At 41.5% G+C, this 26,986-nt stretch overlaps 1 protein-coding gene across 1 annotated transcript in view; it reads left to right on the top strand.

The window, feature by feature from the left end:
- CDH2 (cadherin 2) overlaps positions 1–26,620 on the top strand; it is an 80,427-nt gene extending 53,807 nt beyond the window's left edge. The window contains exons 14-15 of the mRNA XM_022586890.2: positions 15,239–15,403; positions 25,420–26,620. Of these exons, the coding sequence (XP_022442598.1) occupies positions 15,239–15,403; positions 25,420–25,626 (372 nt within the window). The 3' untranslated portion in view covers positions 25,627–26,620. The remainder of the gene's footprint in view (positions 1–15,238; positions 15,404–25,419) is intronic.
- The last annotated feature ends 366 nt before the right edge of the window (positions 26,621–26,986 follow it).

Here is a 26,986-nt window from a genome sequence, read left to right as displayed (position 1 = left end):
TTCATTGTACAGCAGAAACTAACACAGCATTATAAAGCAATTATACTCCAATAAAAAAAAAAAGATATAGATCAGGGGTCTCTTCTGTTTTCTTCCTAGCTGGCTATCCAGCACTGTTTACTAAAACGATAACCCATCTCCACTGCATTGAAGGGGTTCGTTTGTCATAAAGCAGGTGGTTATATATGTGTGGACCTGTGGGGTGGCTTCCAGATGCTCTGTGCTGTACTAGTTGTCCTATTTGTCTATTCTTAGGCCAATACCATGCTGTTTTCATTACTAGAGCTTTCTAATATATCTCCCTATCTGTTCGGATATTTTCTCCAATAGAATTCATCAAGATTTCTATTTTAAAGTTTTGGATGGACTTTATCATTTACTGTTTTTCCTTAAGAAAAAGAAACACTTTATTTATTACTCTTACTTTCTAAGTGAATTTATGCCAAATGCTTCTCCATGTTCTAAACAAGATGCCATTGCTTTTTAATCTTAAAGTCATAGCCGGTTCCTGAGAAGTTCAGTTTTGTGAAGTATACTGTATACTATTGGCCATAATTCACATGTGGCTCCCTGTTAGAAATTCTATTTCTTTGAAGCATGCATTAAGCCTTTTTGGCAACAGACTTTGGCTCATATTTTTGATTGTTTTTTTTTCTTGAAGACATTATGTTTTTACAAGAGTGAGCCTCGGAAATGGAACTGGTGCCATGTTACATTCTAGGCAAGTTTTGGTCGATTTTTATTACACGTAGCAGGTATTTTACAGAGCATGGGTGTGACCTCCAGATGTGGTTGGAGACTGTGCCATAGGAAGCAGACAGCTTGTCATGATCAGGCTGTGGTCTGCCGGACGTCTCCGCCAGACAGTCTTTCAGAATCATCAGCTTTCAAAGATGGGTAGACCTCAGAGGTCAGTTTAGCTAGTTGGTGGAGGCTTGTGGCTACAGGCAAAGGCAGGTCTGCAGCAGCTGTCGCCAGGAGGCTATGATGCCTAGCCTAAAGCTGGCTTAGCCAAAATTCTTATTCTTCCCGCCCAGAGGAAGTATCCTTAAGGAGCTAACTGATTAGAAAGAAAACAAAGCAAAACGGTCCTTTACAAGGGAGCCTTTATCTTCCCTGCTGTTGATTAGCATCTCTGTTTAAGTTCTGTGCCAAAACACAGGTTGCTAGTTTCTTTAACAAAATAGCTAAAAATATAGAGCCTAAGGAAAGAAAAACAAAACAAACAGACCAAAAAAACACCTCCATATCTTTTCTCTTGTCTTGTGGACAGTAGACTTTTCTCGGTGCGTGTGGATATTCTGCTCTGGTTTCCATTGTCATGTGACTAGGTTGGGCCCGTTTCTGAAACTGGCATTAGATGTGTTCTGAACACAACCATTATTTCCTCACAGTGCTGTTGGCAGTTGGACAGGCTCAGTATAATGCCCAGTCTCTTTTCAGAGGGTGAGGTCCCTTCTTTATCTGCTTCACTGCCGTGATCCAGGGGGGCTTTGGGTGTTTATCAAGTCATGTTTAATTATCCTCATTAGTAAATGTCCTTCAGTGCCCTTTTGGTCAGTGGAGCTGCTTGCAGACACTGGATCCCTTCTCACGATCTTTGTATCTGGTTCCTTCCATATCAGAATCACTAATAAAATACGGGTGAATGTACAATGGAACCGCCTGATAGTTCACTTCTCCTGGAACCCATCCCCTTTTAGCCCCAGGATGGGAAACAGAAACTGTTAGCTTCCTGCTCTCTAAATCTTAGACTTAATTACGATTACTGTTACATTAAACAGACACATACTGAATGTGTATCATGTTTGTAATACTCACTAGTGCTGTCTTTAAACAACCTCTGCCTAAATCTCTTGACATGATACAGCTTCATTCTCCATAATAACAGCAGAAGCTATTGTTGGGGGGGCGGGGTGTGTGTGGTAACCTACGTATCAGGCACGGTACTGAATACCTGTACTAAGTGCTTTATATCCGTAATTTCATTTGACCCTCCCCCAGTCCAGCAAAGAAGGTCCCCACTGTGAGAAAGTAGTGAAGGTGGGGATTAAATCCCAGTAGGCCTGAGCCCAAAGAAGATGGTACCTTCCTTGGCAAAGCTGAAGCTCAGCCTGGCAACGAAAACAGTGCCTTTCACAATGTCATCTGAATTTATCGGAAGAAGGCCGTCCCCTTCTTGAAGTAGGCTCCGGGTGAATGAAAACTACTACAGTAGTTTTCTCTGCTCTTAAAATTTAACTTGGGAAGATTTTCCGTTCCCGAGGCCTTGGGCTGTTTGGGGGCTCTGGGTCTATGGAAGAAGGTGCTGCTACGCACGTTCGGAAGTTTCTCCAGTGACAGTCAGTGGATGCTGGGAGCCTTAGGACCACAGCTGGTGGTTCAGGGGAACAAGGGTAGCAGTAAGGGAGCAGGCTTGTCATCTGCACAAGTAGAGTCAACTCATTTGAGATTAACGCTGACGCTGGTCAGAGCTGATCCGGACGGAAAGTGTGAATAGCTGCATGAAGACGCCACTCTCTGGGTCACTCTTGGATTCTCAGCCCTTGTTATCCACTGGGTACCACTCTGAATTCCCATACCTACTGCTGCTGTTGAGCATAGCCTCACAATTGGCTAATAAGCTGTTTGCTCTCAGTCTCTTGCCCCAAGGCCCAGCACCTCTTGGGCTCAGCAGGCTTCACATTCCAGGCCGATGGGGACTCTCGGAATGCCCAAATTTGGTTCCTGAAGTCTTTGAGACATGCTCTGGGCTCGTTTCTTTTGCACTAGAGATGGTTCTGAGCTCTCTGAGAAGGTACCTGCTACCAGCCCTGATGGTTTGGGGCCATGTCAGAAAGCTGGATTCTGGATCACTTGAAAGTCACAGTTCAGACACAGGGGGTCTGTTCATGAAAAGCCCACAGCTGTGTTTAATTCAGCTGGCAGAGTTTAAAAACCGACAAAAATTCACATAAAAGAATTCTGGCTCTTCCTGTCCTCTCAAAAAATGGAAAGATGGCCTGCATTCTGACATGGCAGTGATTGTTGGAAACTAAACAGAGACGTCTTCTTTAAGCAGCAAGCGCGTTCCAGTAATTGTTGGTTTCCTTTTTTCCATACCAGGCCAGCTTTATGGATTTATGTTGTCAGCGTATCCTTTGTAGATACCCCTTTTTGCAGACTCTGATTCAATTATATAATAATTATTATGCTTTGGATGAACAAAACCAAATTCCTATGGGAAGAAGGTACTACAGTGCTCTGAAACCATGGGATAGTTTCCTGTAGTACTGGTTTTTGAAAAAGAGAAAGAAAGAAAGAGGATTAGCCACAAATATATTTAGGCAGATCTCTTAGTTAAAATAGGCTAGCTGCTCTAACAAGCTCTAAGACTTCAGTGACCTAAGCCTCATTGAAGTTTATTTCTTGCTTACTTGGCCGTAATTGGGTTTCGAGTCATGGGAGTTTGGAATGGAGACAGAAAGTTTGTGCCATTCCACGTGGTCACTCAGAGTGCCAGTGACTCCCCCATCTTCCACATGTGGCTTCCAAGGTCACCCTAGCCATACATACATGTGTCACTGGGTGACAGAAGGGCAGGAAGGATGATTTGTGGGAGATTTTCATGGGCCAGGCCTGGAAATGAGACACATCACTCCCACTCCTGCCTTGAGAGAAGAATAAATGGGTTTGGTGACCAGCTGGAAGGCTCTAGCCACCCTGGTTAGGTACCTGAGTTTAGAGAATCTTTCTGAGGTTCTGTGAGAACATGCTTTCTCACAGTAACTACCCACAGCTAGATCAAGAGCATCAATCTGACCCATCCAGATGTGTCAGAAAGAAGTGGGTCCCTGGACACGGAGGAGACACAGGAGGTCCAGCAGGAAAATGGGACACTGTGTGTCAGGCTCACCTAAATCCAGGGAGAGCAGCTGTCCCCCACCTGGGGAGCACTGCCCCTGCACCTCGGGGATACTAAAGTCTTCTTGATCGAGGCCCAGCACTTGCACGTGAAAGGAATCACATATTTAAGGATAAAAGGAGTCATGCCAGGAGCTCTTTTTAGTGGGCAGGGATTCCAAAGCCCAAAAGATCCAGATGTGATTGCTGTATGAGTGTCAACTGGCATTTTTTTTCAATGAAATTAATGTCTCATGCGATTTCTAGAAATTAGTCTCAGTATTTCAGTAGATCAGATCCCCAGCATCTCCATGACTCAGAAAGCACATTTAACAGAGTTGAAGTGCCTGAGATGGGGAAAGAACCCACAGTTCCTGTGACTCAGGGTTTGGCTTTGAGGAAGGGGGACTCTGCGGGTTGATGACTCAGTTTTACCTCCCATTGATCCTCCACCTTGCATTTTAAACTGCAGTAGAATTGAACTTCTCACGCTATTTCACACTTTTATGGCTTAGTCCACAGTCTTGCCCCACCTGACTCTATTCAGCCCCCAAGATTCCATCTCAGGACATCTCTCAGGGTCGCAGGCTGAATCAAGTGTCTCTGCTACGTGCTCCCAGAGCGTATCCCATGTCTGCCTCTATTTTGAGATCTTGTGTGCAGCCCTGGTCCTGACCTTAAAGGCTCTGAGAGCAGGGACTTGTCACATTCATTTTTTCCTTCCAGCATCTAGGACAGTTGGCACCTCGCAGGCACTCATAGAATGTTTGTGCATTGGGCCCTCTTCCAGAATCTCTTAGTTTGCAAGCCTTTCTACAGGGTTAATTGAACCATTACAGCCTGATAACTTCACTTTCATTTTTTGAAATCTGTGATGGCTTCAGGAAATGATGACCAGATTCATAAATGCCAGTGTTTCATTACATACTTGTCCTGTGTCAGGCCCTGGGCTCTGCTCTCAGTTCACGTGTCTTTTATAATCTTTTATAATCCCAACAACCCTGTGTAGTAGATATTGCCATTAGTCCAGTTTTCAAACCCAGGTCCATGTGACTTGAGAGGCCCAGCTCTTATGCACCGGGATGGAGGTCACATGAAAGGCGTTTTATTTACTCTTGCTTGTCTATGGCAGGCAGGTGTTACTCTGTAGAAACAGTGAGGCTGGGCGCTTAGCCTGAGTTTATTAGATGACCACTGGTAATCTGGCTTTAGAACAGGCAAAGGGTAAGACCCAATTAATTCGTTAAGCATGGCTTGCAAAATTGAGCACATTTTGACACTGACAAGTATAGAATCTTGGAAAAGCAATTTGAGCAGCCAAGTTATGAAAAGACTTGAGATACAATCTGGGCAACAGGTACTAAAATCTAAAATCCACGCTGGATACCTAGACAGAAGGATGAGACACAGGTACAAGAAAGCACCTGGAGACCAAACCAGCCACTTCCCTGAGACCAGGGGTCTCTGCTTGAGCCAAGACGGTCTCTAAAGATTACCCACCAATCTCAGGAACTAGCCCCAGTGTGGGCAGCCAAGCCTGACCCTCTGACTCAAGCAGAGAATGAAACTGGTATATTTGATTCTTCGAAATAACTGCTTTACAAAATCATTCTGCTTTATAAACAAGCTAACAGATGGCTGACTCTGGACATAGCTGTGGAGACCACTTTCAACATTTTCATTGCTGGCCAAAGCACACTCTTGTAAATATGTTCCCAAGTTGTTCATGCATTTATACCCACCTGCAAACTCCAGTATATATTAGCTATTGAAAGAGTGACACTGATTTCACAAAAGGAAAGTTTCACCAGGAATTTGGGCTAGCACACTGCCATCCCTTTTTTCATGCTGTTTTCAAAAACCCTCATGGCCAGGTGACTCACTGGTAGGCTACAGACAACATATGGTCTGAACTGGTTGGTACCCATTCCCTACTGGGCATTCAATATTTTTAATGTGCACTTGATTTGCACGTGACTCTTTTATTTACTATCCTGATCACTTCACGTAAATTAACACAATATTTTATGTAATTCATCTTAATGTTTATTCTTCCTGACTGATTTTAAGTTTATTACATTTAGTTTTAGAGGAATGGAAAGTTACCCAGCAATACAGAGATAAAGATTTGTATGCCAAGTATGTGTTACCAGGATGTAAAAAAAAGCTAGGATACTAAGTGGTATACGCCAGACTTCTACCAGTTGGCCAAATCTACCAGTTGCCTATTTCTATAAAGTTGTATTGGAACTTTATAAAAATTCCATTTTGTGTGGCCTTGCGCCATGTCCACAGCTTACGTACTGCCTATAGCTACTATCACACAGCAGCAGCAGAGTTGAGGTATTTTGACAGAGACTCGATGGCCCAAAAAGCCTGAAATATTTACTATCAGGTCTTACAGGAAAAGTTGATCCCTGCTATAGACGTCTTTCCATTAATGAAGTCTTCATTCACTCTTTTGTCCAAAGGTTGAATACTCTGAAGGTTAGCACAGGAAATGTATGTAATCTGCCCAAGGTCACCCAGGTAGATAGGGTAGAGCCGGGATTTGAATCCAGATGCTCTGATTTCAGAATCCATTTTTTAAAATCACAATACTATACTCCCTTTTCTGTATTGATTTCATTTGTAAATTTATCTTAAAACAAAGACTATATCTCTTTAGGAAATTCCAAAACAACGTGACATAAACGAGTGAAGTATTTTGATGCCGTCACCATATTCCCAACCAAATACTGCCATTACTTTATTACCTATCTTTAGATTTCCTCCAAGATAGAATAATAGGTCACGCTAAGACAGAATGACTTTGACCTTTTCAGAGTGGTGACATTTTTGTTTTACGTAAGGAGAAGTTGGGGCTTGGGGTGAGAATGTGTTACTGAAGATGCATTCAGAAAGCTATACTTTTTGTCTCCCAAGACAGTGCTTGAAAGGGTTAAGAAAACATGTCCATGTTTATAAGGCTGTAACTGAATTACATGGAAAGAATGGGAAATTACAAACATTAGGGTAAAAAATCTCACATTTTGAGAGGAGCATATCATCTTTCTGAAGCCCCTGTTACTCTGCTAGAAATGCTTTGTGTATCCATATCCTTATTTCTTTCAGCAGCACCTCTTTCACAGCTCCTTACACCTTCATTTTCCGTATTTTTGTAATAGTTTTATCTATTATGTTAAATTTATATTAGCTTTAAATGTGTCCTTTTAAAAGACACTAGACTAAAAGCTCTATGAAGTCAGTAACCAAGTCTCTGGCCCAAGAGACTCTTCAGAAAGTCTTTGTTGAATCAAATTGAATTGCATTGTATTTGCTGCATTTGTTTCCAAAAGAACGTGCCATAATTTTACAATGGGAAATAAGTTATGATAAAATTTCAACAGTGCCAGTTTTGGAAGCAGAACCACAATTTTGCACCAAAGAATGTGCTCATTCTCGAAAACAGAATTTTAAAAGAAGCTGTGACAGGGCAGCATGAACGGTAAACCACGGAAGCAGAAGCAATGAACGTGTTTAATGGAGACTCACCTCCCTCCCACTGTGGGGAGTGGTAAAGTGGCTCTCCAGTGAGATGAAAACAGAGAATGGGGGACCTTCATCTATATATTAAGTCTCCAAGTTACTTTATTTCTATTAGGCTTATGATTTAAACCAGAAAAGCTGTTAGCAAATCTTTTGTTTTGGGGGCTTTCATAATCCCTAGAATCAACCTCGTTTTCCACATCAATTTCCCTGTGTAAATAGCTACCATCGTAACTACACCTCACTGGGGAAGAAAATCAGGTTGTAATGTAATTTACATAAAGCTTGCAAGTGTATTCAACTTAGCTGTCAGCAGCTGTATAGTAATGTGTTGACACCTTATCCTTATCGTTATTTTATTCAATTATTTTAACGCCAGGAGCTATATAGGGTGAGGTAATAATGTTCTCCTTTTCCATCTTCCATTCCTTTTTGTGGCTGACTGAAGGGTTTCTTACCTTTGCCACAGGCAAGAAAAAGTAAAAGGTATCGGGTACCTTTTTTTTTTCCCTTGAAAATTTTGTCCATTTACTTTCATGTTAGTATTTTTGTTTCTCTCACTCAGTCTTGAAACATTAAAAATATTTACCTTATCTATATGGGAATTTGAAAGTTACTTGCCTTTGCTACTGTAAAAGGAACATTTTCCACTTGTACCAACCAGCCAAACTGGCTCTTGTGTTCCATCCCTGGTTCTCACCGGTGGAGGCTGAGAAAGGACCAGGAACTTTGAGAGCCCTCCCCCTCCCTCACGTGACAGACTGTTGTTGGACCCAGGTGAAGACTCCTTTCTGACTGAAAGTCAGTGAGGCTTTAACCAGCTGTGCGCAGACCAGAGTCCTGGATTCCACTGCCTAATTAGCATAACCACCTTGAACTTCCCTTCTGGCTCTTAAAGCCCCTCATTTTCCCCCCTTCAGCAAACTCTTCTGTCCCTTTCTTCACTGCCCCAGGCAACAAGGTACAGCCTTTTTTTTGAAGTATAGTTGATTTACAATGTTGTGTTTAATTTCTCCTGTATAGCAAAGTGACTCAGGTATACAAATATATATTGTTTTCCGTATTCTTTTCCATTATGGTTTATCACAGGATATTGAAGTAGTTCCCTGTGCTAATACAGTAGGACCTTGTTGTTTTTCCGTCTCATATGTAATAGTTTGCATCTGCTAATCTCAAACTTCCAGTCCTTCCCTCCCTCACCCCGCCCCGCCCTTGACAACCACAGGTCTGTTCTCTATATATGAAGATACAGCTTTCTTTAGTTGTTATTTTGCTTGCTCTGGTGGTCTCTGTTTGCTCCTTCCACACTGTTTAACTGAATTCATGATCTTGGGCAAATCATTAACCTCTCTGAGTTATGGGAATCAATGGGATAGAACAGCACTCTCTTGGCAGGATTTTGCTTGGAGCGTCTGAGATATCACATAAGGAGGCACCTAAGGTAACTCCTGACAGATGATGGGCACCAGGTAAAGGCTGGTTTCCTTCTTTCACACTCTCAGAGCTAAAAATGGCATCAGGCACCCAGTAAGCTTTCTTTGGATACTCATGAAACGGTAAATGAATATTTTCATCGCTCTATAAAACAGACGTAATTGGGGCTTCCCTGGTGGCGCAGTGGTTGAGAGTCCGCCTGCCGATGCAGGGGACATGGGTTCGTGCCCCGGTCCAGGAAGATCCCACGTGCCGCGGAGCGGCTGGGCCCGTGAGCCATGGCCGCTGAGAGGCCCGCATACCGCAAATAAATAAATAAATTAATTTAAAAAAAAAAAAAAGAGACATAATTGCACGATTCTGTAGATTCTACCAGCCACAGAGCTTTCTGAAATTTTTGCCTGGGAATCTAGAATTTCACTTTATACTGAAGCAGCATTTTATTTTATTTAAACGTAACCAAATGCCTTCAGGTCAATTCGTGGTATCATTTTCTGAACCAATTATAGATCATTGCAAGTCAGTGGAATTTAATAAGAAAAGACAGAACCAGAGTTAAAACTGCTGACTAACTTCTTACTAACTCTCCCAGAATTGTGTCACCTTTAAGACATTTTAAATCATAGACCCAAAAAGAAGTGTTTTCAGTTACTTGCAATGTTAATATCTAAAAACCCTAATTCTATGCCTGCTTCTCATGATCATTGCCAAATAACACATATTCCAAACGTTAGTGAAAATAAGATTTTCCATGGCCTTCGTTTGAAAACTGGATTTCTCTGGGAAGTTAATGTTGACAAAGTAAGGTTGACAATCATAAGAGAATTTTCAGATCCACTGTTTCTCTAGAGAGTTTTAGGAACCAAATAAAGATTTCTTCTGGGGTTCTTTCTAATCTTCCGAAGTAAGGCCATGAACCCAGTGACCCTGAGAATGTTTTCAGTCTCTGTAATTCTCTTTAGAATTCTTATCCTACATGCTGTAATTTGTGTGTTTAAGTAAAGCATCATGGGATTATAAAGATATATAATTTAGGGTGTATAATTTCACATAGAGTGACCCCTTACCAAAAGGCTTAAAATTGGATCCTCGGGGCAGGACTCTGCCATAGAGCACAGATGGATGTGGACAGAAAAACCGTCTCTGTGATCTGAAGACACTTCTGCCCACTTCATACCACCATCAGATTTTCATATCCCGTATTTGCAATAGACAAGGGAAACCATCACAGAGAAAAGTTAAGCCGCGTGTTTTAACCCAAATTCTAGTTTCCTGTAAATCAGTGGTTTTGTGCCTCTTTTTTAGATATCAGTGTATCTGAGGAACATGACACGTTTGCATCACGGAGGGGGAGGTACTCACCATGGCAAAGAGTCTCAGCAATGGGACCCGGGGTCTTTTTCCCTTCCTCCCCATTGTGAATCACTGCCATGGTGTGTCATGCGATCCAAAGCACATTTCTTGCTCTTGTGCACATCTGGCGTGAATATCATCCCTGAGACTTTTATTCAACACATTTTTAGTGAGCACTTTCTATGGGCCTGACATATTGACCACAGACATCTTTAGACTTCCTGCTCTGGTTCTTGAGATAGTAGGAAAGGGCTATCGAAAGAAAGGTAAGAATCTGTAAATGAATATACTGATGCATGTATACACTAATAAGCGAAGCAGGCCAGGTGGACAGTCTGTCCTTGTCCAAAGGAGATAGATGCTCTCAGCTGTAACAGCTTTCTGTGTCAGAAGTTAAGCCTGGTTTTACACCACATCTTCCTATTTTCAGGTAAAATATCCCAAAGTGTGAGTGTTGACAACTTATTAGAAAATGTTTTCAACACTGTCAACCAAACATAATGCATTTCTGCTTGTAACCTTTGGATATAGTGGGAGCTGTATAAGAAATCAAGGTGGACAAGTCCTTTCCACGTAAGAAACATCCCACTGCCTCTCGTGGCTCCAGTTATGCCAAAGAAATCACTCTGTATTCTTTTTTTTTTTTTTTTTTTTGCAGTACGTGGGCCTCTCACTGTTGCGGCCTCTCCCGTTGCGGAGCACAGGCTCCGGACGCGCAAGGCTCAGCGGCCATGGCTCACGGGCCCAGCCGCTCCGCGGCATGTGGGATCTTCCCGGACTGGGGCACGAACCCGCGTCCCCTGCATCAGCAGGCGGACTCTCAACCACTGCGCCACCAGGGAAGCCCTTCACTCTGTCTTCTTATATGGAGTTGTCGTGATATACTGAGGACGGTCAAGGAATGTGTCACCAGGTTAAAGACAGTCCTCAAGCATAAGATTCAATTACTTAATTTCATGTAATTGAGACCTCTAATAGAGCATTTTTCACCCTCAGTGTAAAAATATTTATTGTCATCATCCCTGTACTTAGAGTCTGTTTTTCCCTTTCTCCAAAAAGCTTCCGGGCTTCCCTGGTGGCGCAGTGGTTGAGAGTCTGCCTGCCGATGCAGGGGACACGGGTTCGTGCCCCGGTCCGGGAAGATCCCACATGCCGCGGAGCCGCTAGGCCCGTGAGCCATGGCCGCTGAGCCTGCACGTCCGGAGCCTGTGCTCCGCAACGGGAGAGGCCACAACAGTGAGAGGCCAGCATATCGCAAAAAAAAAAAAAAAAGCTTCCATCATTGTCAGAAGACACGCTTACTCATGGTTAAGCCCCTCTGTTAAGCTTGGTAGTTATGTAATTAAACATCACCTGGAAAACGATGCTTCTTCATATGTAAGCATTCAGAATTCTCTAAATGAAGCCCTCTTTTTATTTTGTATAACATTTTTAACATTTCAAAGGCTTTCCCGTCTGTCATACCATTATGTGCCTCTGCTTTAAGATAGTCTATAAATAACTCACACGTCCTATAAAATTTTCAATGGAGCCCATGTGTGCAAGATCAAGGTGTTTTCACTCAAGTTTTGTACGGGTGCTTTGAAATACTCTACCCTCACAAAAGGAGACAGCATCCCCATGCCTTCGCTCACGCTGTTGATTCCACCAGAATGGTCCTTTCTCCCACACCCAAGTGTCATTCAAGGTTCGAACCTAACGCGCTCTTTCCCTCTCTGAGCGTTTTATACTTGGCGATGTACCAACCGTACATCCCACTCTGGCTTGTCCTACTCTGTGTGCCTGCCTCCCCTCCCGTAACACCTTGTCCATCCCTCAGAGGAGGAGCTTTTCCTGAGTGCCTTCACTCGTTAGCTTAGTTGAAGCCCTTGGTTAAGAGTTGTTTAGGGGAGGGTTGTCAGAACAACTAGGGCGTCTCAACGAACAGAGCTCAGTGTTAGATTGACATTTGGAAGTCAGACACACCTGGTTTTGATTCTCATGTCCATCGAATACCAGCTGTGTGACCTTGGACAAGTTACTCAACCTTTCCGAGTCTGTTTCTTCATCTAAAATTATGGTAATAAAGAAGAAAGGAGAAGTATCAGTGAGAAGACACTTACAGGAGGCTGGTGTAGCTCCTGGTACATAGTGGGTTGAATGTCAGTGACTCCTTTGTTGTTTTAATCATTCTTCACATTCCTGCCCCTTCTCCCTCATCCATCCAACCTTGTAGCTGGGACTTGACTCGCCCTCCCAGATGCCTGCGCCGGGAGCTAGGCTTTAGAGTCTAATCCATTTGAACTCAGAGCCTGTCTCTGTGTCTCAGTAGATATGGAGCCATCGACAGATGACTTGGGTGATTTGAGACTCAGTTTCCTCAATTCTTAAATGAGGATAATAAAACTTAACGTCACACAGTGTTGTTCAGAGCATTAAATGAGCAAACATATGTAAAGGATCTCGAGCATTGCCAGAACATGGTAAATATTCAAGCGTCGAATGAATCAAAACCACTATAGAGATAACTGTAAACAGTTTTGAGCTGGTTTCAGACAGAGATGAAGCCTGAACTAAAAAGAGTACCAGCAAATCTGTACTTTCTGTAAATATCAACAGTGAATTAGAGAATTTCAGTTACGCTGGGGATGTGACGTTTTATATCACCAGAATTTAGAGGTTTGAAAACTATAAAGTATTCGCCCAAACCTAAAATGGTGATGCATTTCCACATTATAGTTAGTGTCTTTGGACATTCCTGTCCAGCTGGCTGATGCTAAAGCCGAAAGTAGTTCTGAAGGTCCAACCAATGCCCAGAGCATCCTTCTTCCCAAGTTCTTCTCTGCCCCTCAAAGTGAACGGGCTGTATTTCCAAGACATTCCCACAGGACTGCACCAGAAGAGAATCCACACTCCCTGGCTTCTTACCTCTGGGCCAGAGGTTGGAAAACTTTTTCTTTAAAGGGCTAGATAGCAAGGCTTTGGGGGCCACATATAGTCTCCGTAGAATATTCTTTGTCTTCTTTATTGTTACCGTTGTTTTAAATAATCCTTTAAAAATGTAAAAGCCGTTCTTCAAGAAAAACAGGCCACAGATCAGACTGGACCCACCAACAATAGTTTGCAGACTCTAGACCAGCGGTCCCCAACCTTTTTGGCACCAGGGACCGGTTTTGCGGAAGACAATTTTTCCACGGACCGGAGTGGGGTGGGGTGATGGCTTGGGGATGATTCAAGTGCATTACATTCATTGTGCACTTTATTTCTATTATTATTACATTGTAATATATAATGAAGTGATTATACAACTCACCATAATGCTGACAGGAGGCGGAGCTCAGGTGGTAATGAGAGCGATGGGGAGCGGCTGTAAATACAGATGAAGCTTCACCCTCTCACCCGCCGCCCACCTCCTACTGTGGGGCCTGGTCTGTGCCCTGGGGGTTGGGGACCCCTGCTCTAGACCACTGAAGGGAGGGAGGAGTGAAGTGGTTTTGAAACCTTGATGAACTAATGCCTTCCTCTAAGTAAAGGAAAATACACTTGCAACAGTTTTTTTTAATATGAAAGCAATATAACGTTGTAGGGGAGGAAAAAGTTTTCTCGACCCTCCTCAGGTCCCTGGCTGAGTCTGAAAATTAAACCAACAAAGACAGATTAACAAGAGAAGAGCACACACGTTTGATCGAACTTTTACCTGTACATGGGGACCTTCACAAGAGAATGAAGACCTGAAGAAGTGACCAGAGCAAGAAGAGCTTATACCCTTTAGACAAAGAAACAGTAAATTTGTAAAGAATTGACAAGACAAAGGGTTTGGGCTAAGAGTAGTAAATGGTGAAGTAACTAGGAAGTTGAGGGTTATTTTAAGAAGGTTTGCCGTAAAAAAAGAAAAAGAAATAATGCCATTTGCAGCAACATGGATGGACCTAGAGATCGCCATATTGAGTGAAGTAAGTCAGACAGAGAAAGACAAATATATGATATCATTTATACGTGGAATCTAAAAAAAGGGTACAAATGAACTTATCTACAAAACAGAAATAGAGTTACAGATGTAGAAAACAAACTTATGGCTATCAGGGGGTAAGGGAGGGAGGGATAAATTGGGAGATTGGGATTGACATATACACACTACTGTATATAATAAAATAGATAACTAATAAGGACCTACTGTATAGCACAGGGAACTCTACTCAATACTCTGTAATGGCCTATATGGGAAAAGAATCTAAAAAAGAGTGGATATATGTATATGTATAACTGATCCACTTGGAAACTAACACAACATTGTAAATCAACTATACTCCAATAAAAATTTTTTTTAAAAAATAACATTTCATTATAGTAATAAAATACACCCAAATATGACCGCTGCATTGCAGAATTACAGATGAGATCGCTTTCTTTATAGCTTTTATTATTTTCTGAGTTTTATATCATAAACACGTAATTCTTTTATCATTAAAGAAAGGTTTGTTTGTGCAGAGTTCTAGGTCCCAAATCCTAGTCTCTGATGACGAAGAGGACTTTCCTCCTCCTGGTCCAGGAGGCGGCTTTTCACATGGGAACGTTACGACCTGTTTCAGGGAAGAAGGGTGAGGTGGGAAGAGTCAGAGGGACGTTCCTGCTTCTGCCGTTTTTAAAAAGAGTGCTTGAGCCTCAGATGTTTAATATGCCACGATGCCATAGTTTGGGGTAGCTGTCCTGAGCCCCATCAACATTAAGCTAGTACTTTTACTTCTATGGTACAACTATATTTTCTAGTCGGTTTTTTAGTCACTTTGTAGTGGGACCTCATCTCACTGCTGTTTCCCATTGGAAACTGATGAGGAACATAGGAAAGCAGATGGCGCACAGACTGTCGAAATGAAAAACACAGAAGAAAGAGCTGCGTGAAAGAAATATTTAATCATAACATGAAAAGCTCCTAGTGGCAACTTTTCCATTATGTTAAATTTCATTCATTTCTATGCATTCTGGGTATGAGTTTAAAAACAGAGGTTGTAACTTTCCATCTTAATGCCCGTCTCCCATGGGGTGTTGGTTTTGTCTCTTGCAGGACTATGATTTGAGCCAGCTCCAGCAGCCTGATACCGTGGAGCCAGATGCCATCAAGCCGGTCGGAATCCGACGGTTGGATGAGAGACCCATCCATGCTGAGCCCCAGTACCCGGTTCGATCTGCAGCCCCGCACCCTGGGGACATCGGTGACTTTATTAATGAGGTGCAAAAAGAGTCTCACTTTTTTTTATAAGGGTGTTCATTTTATGCTAACAGTTAGTACTATGGAGACCACAACTTGCTGGGAATACAGCTATGTAGTTCATTAAAACACAGTTCTTTTTCCTAACTTTATGCAAAAAGAAATGTGGCTTCAGTAACAGAGAACAGATGAGATGGCTTTGGTCAGCCCAAAAGAGACGGATCAACTAATAGTCTGCATTTGTAAATGACATCCGTATATATTATCAGTATTAGTCACACTCTCTCTCCGAAAGAATTTTTTCCCTAGATTACAAGTAATAAATAGACTAACGATATTATAGTGAATTCTAATTTCATTTATTAGCACCGATACATGTAATAAGAGTTCACTTTCATTTTCCTCACACTGTACCCTTTGAATGCCACAAATGGTGAGAATTCAGTGCCTACCCAACAACGAGAGGTCCATCATATGAGATTAACAGGAAGAGCAGCTAAATTAAATATTATGTAAGTGATTTAAATACTTGTCTAGTTGAGGAGTTTTAAGAGCTTCTGCAAGAGGCAGCTAATTCTCTGTTGAATATAACAGATATGATTTCCACTGTCAAAATTATTATGGCATTCTCTTATTTCATTACTGACCTAGAGTTCTCCTACACTTAATCCTTAAGTTTTGAGGTCAGATGATTTATAATGCTTCTTTTGATCATGTCTACAGTTTTACTGCAATTCTTTTTTTTTTTTGGCGGTACGCGGGCCTCTCACTGCTGTGGCCTCTCCCGTTGTGGAGCACAGGCTCCAGACGCGCAGGCTCAGCGGCCATGGCTCACGGGCCCAGCCGCTCCGCGGCATGTGGGATCTTCCCGGACCGGGGCATGAACCCGTGTCCCCTGCATCGGCAGGTGGACTCTCAACCACTGCGCCACCAGGGAAGCCCTGCAATTCTTCTTTCGAATTTTTATTGTTAGTATAAGAAAATGATACATATTGATATTGATGCGAATATATGGCAGGGCCCGTGTTCTCTGGCCAGATCCTCCTGCTCAGAATCTCCAAGATTAGAATTGGTCTCAGTGCCTTACAAAGTGGAAAGCATCTGTTGTATATATTGCCTTCAGTCTCGTGCAGATAAGACTCATTTCCTGAGCTTCCTTGAAATATTTGTATATTACATCTACATAATCAATCTACCTTAGATTTTTAGATGCTCTTATAGTTTGTAGGAAAAGTTTTGAAACAAAATTAGCTTATCTGTCTTTACAATATTCATTACTATCTATTCCTAAAATACATGCTACTTTTTGAACTTATCTGTTCACTTCTGTTAAATTGGTAATAGGTTAATTTGTAGTAGACACGATTTAAAAGCTGATAGAAGGCAAAAACAGGATGCTGGTAACTCCTTTATGTACAAAAATATGCCCCGACTTTTCCAGATTACTTATATACATATAGGCCTGGTTAGGGGAATTAGCAGGAATATATATGATATAAATATAATATATATATTATATAAAACATATATTATATAAAATATAATATATATTATAAAATTAATATATATTATATAAAATATATATATAACTAGATTTTTTGAATATATAAGAGTGCCTGATGATTTTACTTCTGAAGATTTTACTTCTAATTTAGCTTTCGTCATTACAAGAAATTATTTATTCCTATGGTTGTCAGGTTTCAAGATATAGTGAACCTTTGACTGTAGGTGTAGGCACTGGATTTTTTTCAAGCAAGATTTCTGGCTTTGGTGTAATTCAGCAAATACTTACCTGAATGTTTCTGCCAGTCCCTGAAGTGTCACTGTTCTGTGGGCTTCCATCCCATCCAGGACACTCTGCTTTTCTCGTGATAAAATTCAAGCACTAAGGGTCATTTCTAAGGCTGTCTGCAATCTGATTCCTGCCCTCTCTTCCCTCCACATTCCCTTTCTGTGCTGCAGCCCCCTGAACTATTTGTAGTTCCTCAAAAGCATCACAGGTTTAACTATAACTTTTGCAAAGCCCTTCCTTCTTGACCTTCCGTGAGACACTCATTTAGCCTTCAGATTCAACTCAAGCGCCCCTTCTCTGTGAAGCCCCTTTGATACCCCTGGGAAGGTTACAAGACTCTCCCTCACCATGGGGTGTCACTGTTAGTATTTATTTCTTCCTTATGAGTGCGTCCATTCTCTCTGAAATGGGGGCTATTTCCCGTTCTTCTTTGTGTAACCTAAACATCTACTATGTTGCGTAACTCTTAGATTCTGTTGTTTCAAGGAATTCAAGGACTGTGGCGGGTGTGTAGGGCATGCAGCCATGAGCATCACCCATGTGCATTTGGCTGGGATTCACTGGGGCCCATGTCTGGAGGCTTTCACTCTCACTGGTGCCGAGTACATTCAGGAAGTGAGGATATTGGCTGTTCCAAGTTGTGTGTTTTGTGTACCTTGTGTTTGTGTCTGGTGCGTTCACTCATTTTTTTTTTTTTTTTTTTAACATGACTGGATTTTCTTCAGTAGAGAGAGGAGAGTATCTAGTTAGTAAGGTTCAGTTACCCAACCCTTCTAATGCCACAGTAGAAAAGCGTACACAGTAGGAATTTCCATTTGGAATCGCCTTTTCCTAAAACAGTGCCCAGGTACACGGTCTATAAAGTGGCTGGAGGTCGTAGCGAACATGTGTGAATACATATATGAAGAAGTTTGTTCTGAACAACTGACTTGCAGATTAACTTCCAGAATACAACCCATTCATACTTTGAAAATTGTCTGCATTTGTTAGAAATGGCTCATTTGGAAATCGTCTTGAGCTTGGTTAAGGATTATTCATTTACCAGATAACTACCGAATATCTACGGTGTGTACATCCTGTGCCAGTGATGTGTAGATGAGACATTAGACAGAGATTCTCTCTGTGAGAGTTCCCTGCGCTGCTGCTAGCGTGATCTCTGTACCAGGCAAACGTTCCAGTATCTGAACTCTTACTTTGCCAGGCAGAGGACACCCATTAGATCTGGTTCTTATTAGTTGGTCCGGCTTCATCTCAGACCCCTCCCCTACCTGCATCCTACAGGCCAGCAACAGAGTCCTCTACCTGTAATTTCTTCTCAGCTTGTGATTCCATGCCAGCACCAGTTCCCACAGTGTTTTTCCTGCCTGGAGTGTCCTTTGCCCTTTTTCTAGATATTAGTCAAGTCTTTACCAGACCAAGAAGGGTCAGGGAAACAGAGTATGGGTGGGCACCATCCTGCGACATCCCAATGTACCTAGAACTCGCCTCCCTCCATGACTCCTATCCCAAGCATCCCTTCTACCTCCCCTCAGGGCCCTCCTGTGGTCCAGTGGAAGAGGTGTATCCCTGGGGAATCATTGTGGGGCACACTGGTTCGGTGAGTACATGAATGGACAAAAGGATCACATTTGGAAATTATTCCCCAAATGGCTACTGAATCCTTGAAATTGAATGTGATTGTAAGGCAGAGGAATATGGAGTAGAAAGGGGAACCCAAAATCTATACCTAGAAATGCCCTACTTTTGGACACAGGAAAAAGAAAGTCTAAGGCGTTTAAGGTGTCACAGAAAACAACTAAAAAGAGGGTCGAGGGATGTGATGGTCAGGTCTGTGGAAAAGTCCAAAGAGATCAAACTGTTCAAAGGCCTAAATCAGAGATTACAGTCAGACTCACTGTGTAGATCCTTCCACCTAAGACACGCATTAAGACTTGTACAGTATCTTTCTATAATTGGACAGATAAAAATAAATACAGGTAAAGTTTTAAAAGTGGTTGAAGTCACCTAGAAAGAACTCAAGCACATTTTATAAATACACTTAAAATAAAAACAGATTTCTTTATCCCCAGGTTTTATTTGGTTTAGCATAGTACCGAATGTTCCAAAGGAAGAAGAATATAGTGGTGATTATAATTGGAGTGTGTTTACAGGTGTAAGGAATAGGTAAACGCATGAGAAATTTTTCTAGTTTGTTTATTTAAATAATAAATCTCAAAAATGATAGCGTTTCCAGATGGTAGGTAGGGTAAAACAAATCACACATTTTTGAATTTTAAACACAGAATTTCATTCTATTTTGAGATTTTTAAACAAGACCTTCAGATGGTGAAAAGTTGAAACAGTGTCATTTAATCTCAGCCCGACAGTAGATATTAGCATACCTCCAGTAACGATACTAATTCTGTATATTTCTTTATCTCAGGAATCTAAAAACCAAGGACATATTTCTATTAAAGGACTGACTTTTGATTAATATTATTAAAAAACTTATGGAAGGTGCTCCTGGAATACTTTGTTTAAAACTCCTGAAGTTTAAAATTGTTGCCTTTTTTCTCCTATTAATTAAATGTAACATGTTCTTTTAAAAATATCTTTGTCTTCTCCTACAAGAGTTAGGCGTTTTAGTTCAAATCCAGGTGCCTCATTTAACAGCTCTGTTACCTTGTACAAGGTCAAGGTCCCTGGACGTAACCACTTGGATTTCTAGTTTTCTTATTCATAAAATGGGGACGATAATAGACACTTCTATTAAGATTGCAATGAGGAATGAATAATAAAATCGATGTAAGGTGCTTGGTATAGTGACTGTTGCATAGTAAAATCTCTTAATTATTACTAGTATTGTATTATCATTACAAGTTACTATTCAGGAGTAAAAACTTTCTACTGCCCTGTAACTGTAAATAAAACAGCTAGAAACCTCTCCTTTTCAAAAAAAAAAAAATGCTTTCAGTAAAATGAATTTCCCAGAAGGAGACATAGTAATGTTGGCGTTGATAAGTCACAGAATTCCACTGTCATGTGATCACGGTATACTTTTATGTCGGCAGATATTTTAAACCTAAATCCTAGCTTCTTCTGAAAGGTACAGATATAAGCATGAACGGGGTGCTGAGGAGAAAACATTAAGCCCCGGACAACAGTACAAAGCTACCATCTAGAATACTTGCTGGATGTCACGCAGTGTTTTGGACAGCGGATATGAAATGAATACACCGCCACCTCAGCAGAAAGGGATGTCACAATCTAGTGTAACCAAAACATGGCAATAAAAGTAAAGAGGACCAGAGAGACCACAGGAATTACTCTCGGTCATGGTTAGGGGAAAACTTCCAGGCAGCAGAAGTGACTTTTTTTTTTTTTTTTTTTTTTTTGCGGTATGTGGGCCTCTCACTACTGTGGCCTCTCCCGTTGCGGAGCACAGGCTCTGGACGCGCAGGCTCAGCGCCCATAGCTCACGGGCCCAGCCGCTCCGCGGCATGCGGGATCTTCCCGGACCGGGGCATGAACCCGTGTCCCCTGCATCGGCAGGCGGACTCTCAACCACTGCACCACCAGGGAAGCCAGGAGTGACATTTTTAACAGTGGATGGATGGATGGATGGATGGATGGAAATTAAATGAAAAAATATGAGATGGGACATTTTAAACAAAAGGAATCACATTTCAGCTAGCAGGAAATGAATGCATAAATAACATGGAGGTACACTAAGAACATGACTTTTTTAGGTTTGGGGAGATTTTGGTGAATAATTCAGTTATGGTTGCTGGAATTGAGAAGAGTTGCAACAGAAGAGGTGGGTGAACAGATTAGGTTCACTGAATGCTCCTCAGAGGGTTTTGACATCATCCTATAGCTTACTCTAACATCAGGCATCAGGCATTTGAGTAACACCTAGTTTTTTCCATGTCTGCAGACTTCATCTATGATGTACTTATTAAACTTTTAATCAATTGTAACTTTTTTTTAAATAAAAATAATTGTTTTAAAGTGCCTGTGCACCAATTAAAAATCATCTTGCATACACCTAGGGGGACTCCTCCCTTATTTTGGGAACACTGCTGTAGGGTATAGCAATCAGAAAGTTTTACTTGGCATGGGGAGGATGTGACATCAAATAATCAAATAACGTCTGAGAAAGAAACCAATAGTTGTTTGTAAGTAAGAAACAGGAATAGGGAATTCCCTGGCAGTCCAGTGATTAAGGCTCTGCGCTTTCACTACCAAGGGCCTGGGTTCCATCCGTAGTCTGGGAACTAAGATCCCACAAGCTGCACACTGCCCCCCTCAAAAATAGCAGGAATAGTCCTGGGGACAGGGAGACCAGTCAGGCCTTTGCTGTGGTCCAGGCAGGATATAATGATGACCTGATCTAAGGCGGTGGATTTGAGACAATAGAGGACTGAATGTTAGGGATCAATAGGACCTCTTTCCTCTTACATCCTTCGTGTGTTCCCTCACCCAAGAATGTGGGTTTTTTATAGTCCCTATAGAAGCATGTCTCCATCCATAAAGCATGGGATCAGAAGTCTATAAATATAAGCTCAGCAAGAATTCAGCCAGGGCCACAGCTCTTTGATTTGACAGAGGCAGTTCACTATGGAAACTAGTTCAGATTTATCCAGAGTTCAAGCTCTGCCTGTCCAGGCAAGGTGAAACAAGCGCATCCTCTTCTAGATTTAGTCAAACCCAGGTAGGGAGAGAGAAACACATGCAGTTAGCTTGTAAATTTGGCAACAGCGTGTCACACATCATGTGAAGTGGTGTCCACACGTACAAGTAAAGGAATCCCATAAGGGAGGACCAGAGCTCGTGTGCCCCGCTTCCCACTCCCAGATTTATCGGTACGTTCACCCTGGTTGCCGGCCTGTCACCATCAGTTTCTCAGGACTTGACTATGATCTTTTTAGAATTACCAAAATACTACCCGGAATTGATATAATGCCTCAGCCGGAACAGTCATATTTTATTCTCGGATACAAATCAGTGCTCTCCAAGTGGAGGGGACTTGAAGTTCTTACCTTCAGCCTAGAAAGATGGCTCTTGCCTAAGAATTCTTGAAACATTCACTGGGTTTTGCTCTTTTGTAATCATGAAAACCTGAGGCAGTGTTTGATGTTCTGGCTAGCACAGTGACCTCTTGGGTTTTATAGCCTTAACCCCTTTTTTGAAAAAGAAGTAAAGCATAGATTCAACAGCTATCAGAATGACCAGAAAGTCAGGGCAGGAGATTAAAAAAATTTTTAAGAAATATTTTTGAGAACCTCGGTGGTGAGTATGGAGCTGGATTATCACCAGTGTTATATTTGTTTTAAGGAAATTAATTAGATGGCGTAGACATTTGATGAAGAGTCTTGGGCCCTTTAACACACCGGTGAAGACCAGAGAGCTTCTAGCATTTATTTTAAGTCACAGGAAGCACAGGCCATGGTTTTCATCTCCAGGGAATCCAGGCACACATGATGATGCCCTGCCATTGACCCTTTCAAGTTCATCTTCACCTTTCCGTATTTCCAGTTTGGTGCTGATGCCATGATTCACATATCTTCTGTATTTCAGGATCCAGGCAGAAGGAAAACTTTCCTCTGGGGCAGGCTGTTCTCCCGGCAGAGGGGGAAAGGCGAGGGGCCTGGTGGAAGCATGTTAGACTCTTCGAGTCTCCTCCACGCAGCTGCTTCCATTCATTGGCCAACGCCATTCGGGTAGCCAAGCCTGACAGTGGGTTAGGGAAGTCAGCTGGCTCCAGAGAGGCACTTGTGGTGCTGCGGGCGTGTGATCCACCCACAGGGAGAGGATGGTGAATCACTGAGGACAGTAACACAATCTACCACAAAAAGGAATTAGGAATTTTGAGAAATTGGGAGTTTGCAGTTCTCTGTCTTAACAGAATTGCCCTGTAGCTTATTCTGCAAATATGATCAAGAAACTCCTATCCAAAATTATTTGTGTTTTATATACTGAAGTAGTTCAAGGAAGACTTGTTTTATTTTACTTTACACAGGCATGCCTGGGTTATAAATAGTCTACCTGAGAAGAGGAACAGTGGTGTTTAATTAAAGGTTAGGATTGTTGGTGAGACAGACTTTGGGATGGGGAAGCAGTAGGGTGTACTTTTCTTTCTGGTTTTTGAATGAAGTCAAGCAGCTGCCATTTTGTTTCTAAAATGCTATGTCTTCACATCTATTTTTCTTTTTTTCAAATTCCAAAGCAAGAATTTTTTTCTCTAACCTTAAAAGTTAAAAAAAAAAAAAAATCACTAATATTCCTTGAGCTCTAACAAGTGCCAGACACTGTTGGCGAGCCCTTGGGTCCCTTTATTTTATTTGGTCTCCGTAATGATCGTATTACTGTGATTACAGTTACGGATGAGGAAATGAAGCTGGTAGAACTTAGCCCAGGTCCCACAGCTAGTACTGTGCGGAGCCGAAGCGTCGCCCCAGAGTCTGAGCTCTTGACCACTACATGTGCTGACTCTGACCTTAATTTTCATGCTCTTTTCCCTCTCCCTCCTCCTTTCTACTGATAAAAAACATATATGTACTCATAAAACACACGTGGATTGGAAGGACTGATCTAAAAGATGGACAGTTCATCACGTCTTGGATGAGTGAAGCCACCATAAGCCCACCGGCATTTTTTTTTAATAGATCTTTATTGGAGTATAATTGCTTCACAATGCTGTGTTAGTTTCTGTTGTACACCAAAGTGAAACAGCCATATGCATACATATGTCCCCATATCCCCTCCCTCATGAGCCTCCCTCCCACCCTCCCTATCCCACCCCTCTAGGTCATAGCAAAGCACCGATCTGATCTCCCTGTGCTATGCGGCTGCTTCCCACTAGCTATTTTACATTTGGTAGTGTACATATGTCGATGCTACTCTCACTTCGTCCCAGCTTCCCCCTCCCACCCTGTGTCCTCAAGTCCATTTTCTATGTCTACATCTAAGAGCTGTGGGAAAAGAGAATGATTGTTTGGAGACTAGCACTGGTATATCTTGGACTTACTAGAATGGAAGTGGGAAAAAATTAGAGAAAAAAAATACTTAGTATTTTTAGTATAAAAAAATACTTAGTATGTGGCAAAAAGACATAGTATTAAATCTTTAAAGTTTTGTAGAGCATAATTATGAATTACGATAGCTTCAGATACATGAGTTATGTATAAAGAAAGCATCTTTTGCAGGAGTTAAGTGTATTGATAAGCATTTCATTGATTCTTATTTTTCCAGTTCTTTTTAAGAGCCATGTATATACATATTATTTTACATTGGCAGGATCCTCTTCCTCAATGTTTATACTATGTATTGATATTGGATCATGACGTTTCTAAAGCCTGTGGGAGCTAGAAGTCACTCCGTTCTTAAAAAATAATACCTGATCACAATTTATCAATTAATTTCACATTTTATGTTCTGTTGAGAACATAAATGATTTAGTGAATAACTTTCCTTATATTGTAATCACATCTGGCCCGTCTTCTTTCTTCCTTTGACATCTTTCCAAATTTTTGTCAAATAGAATGCCACTTCCTCCTTGGACACGTAGCTCTCATCGCCGGTCGAAGTTTGTTTTCAGCATTCCGATAATTTTTGTCTAGACTTCATAGTTTTGATACTTGTTTATCATTTATTTCATACTACAATAATGTCTGTTATGCTAGACTGTAAGCTTACAGAGGGCAAGGGTCATATGGCACTCATTTCTATGTCTCTCTTTTTGCCTTGCCTATAATTCCTTTTAAGCCAGTTTGTTGTCAGAATCCTCTGACTGACCCTACATAGATGAGGGTCCACATACCACATGATTTCATAGCCTTCTGTATTATTTCATGTAACCTACTCTTCCAGTAATTATTCAAAACTGGTCTTGCCCGATGTACTGTTACAGGAATGCATTACCAGACTTCATTTAAGGTCTTCCCCCTCACAGCTTCAGGCAGTTGGCCATTCATTTCTGTCACCTGTCAAACGCATTCTCCAATGAACCCTGTCCCATGGTATGTTTCGGCCTCACTGGGCTAGACCCCTTAGGGTTCTTTCTTCACAGAGGAAAAGACAACAGTTAGTTTTTGTCTAACTTTCAAACATGGTGATAACCCCAGTTTCTCTGGGTTGCAAATGCGGTGGTCTGCAGGTGGAAACTTAAAAACAAGTGTTTGATGCCACGGGACCACTAGCGTCTGCTTGTGGATTTGCTAATTGTAACCCTCTCTTCATCCTTTTCTTGTCTTCCAAACTGCAGGGCCTTAAAGCTGCCGACAACGATCCCACAGCTCCGCCATATGACTCCCTCTTAGTGTTTGACTATGAAGGCAGTGGTTCCACGGCCGGGTCCTTGAGCTCCCTGAACTCCTCCAGTAGTGGAGGCGACCAGGATTATGACTACCTGAACGACTGGGGGCCCCGCTTCAAGAAACTCGCCGACATGTACGGTGGAGGCGATGACTGAACTTCAGGGTGAACTTCGCTTTTGGACAAGTACAAACAATTTCAACTGATATTCCCAAAAAGCATTCAGAAGCTAGGCTTGAACTTTGTAGTCTACTAGCACAGTGCTTGCTGGAGGCTGTGGCAGAGGCTGTAAACCAGTTTGGGCTCAGAGGGAATATCAGTGATCCAATACTGTTTGGAAAGACACTGAGCTCAGTTACACTTGAATTTTACAGTACAGAAGCACTGGGATTTTATGTGCCTTTTTGTACCTTTTTCAGATTGGAATTAGTTTTATGTTTAAGGCTTTAATGGTACTGATTTCTGAAACGATAAGTAAAAGACAAAATATTTTGTGGTGGGAGCAGTAAGTTAAACCATGATATGCTTCGACACGCTTTTGTTACAATGCATTTGCTTTTATTAAAAATACGGAATTAAAGAGACAAAACCACTCATGGAGCAATTTTATTATCTTGGGGGATGAGACCATGAGATTGGAAAATGTACATTACTTCTAGATTTAGACTTTAGTTTTTTTTTGTTTTTTTTTTCCACTAAAATCTTAAAACTTATGCAGCTGGTTGCAAATAAAGGGAGTTTTCATATCACCAATTTGTAGCAAAATTGAATTTTTTCATAAACTAGAATGTTAGACACATTTTGGTCTTAATCCATGTACACTTTTTTATTTACTGTATTTTTTCCACTTCACTGTAAAAATGGTATGTGTACATAATGTTTTATTGGCATAGTCTATGGAGAAGTGCAGAAACTTCAGAACACGTGTATGTATTATTTGGACTGGATTCAGGTTTTTTGCATGTTTATATCTTTCGTTATGGATAAAGTATTTACAAAACAGTGACATTTGATTCAGTTGTTGAGCTGTAGTTAGAATACTCAATTTTTAATTTTTTTATTTTTTTTATTTTTTATTTTCATTTTTGTTTGGGGAGGGAGAAAAGTTCTTAGCACAAATGTTTTACATAATTTGTACCAAAAAAAAGGAAACATAAGAAACGAAAGGGGTGGCCTGACACTGGTGGCACTACTAAAGTGTGTGTTTTTTAAAAAAAATGAAAAAAAAAGCTTTTAAACTGGAGAGACTTCTGACAACAGCTTTGCCTCTGTATTGTGTACCAGAATATAAATGATACACCTCTGACCCCAGCGTTCTGAATAAAATGCTAATTTTGGATCTGGTGACTGGTTTGAACTTTTTCTTTTCTACTTGAGCTGCTTTGAATGTTGCAAAGATCCAGGTCCTGGAGTTGCGTTGAGAACCGTAGTACAAAAGCGCGTATTAGTTCTTGCACTGTTCACCACTGAAACCCTTAGCATGGCAGCCGTGTCCAGTGGGCAGCAGAGAGAACCAC

Source organism: Delphinapterus leucas, chromosome 14 (assembly GCF_059928025.1).
Source record: "Delphinapterus leucas isolate spDelLeu-1000000601 "Yukka" chromosome 14, BTC_Dleu_Yukka2, whole genome shotgun sequence".
Classification (NCBI taxonomy): Eukaryota; Metazoa; Chordata; class Mammalia; order Artiodactyla; family Monodontidae; genus Delphinapterus; species Delphinapterus leucas.
This window is presented reverse-complemented; position numbering and strand designations above follow the sequence as displayed.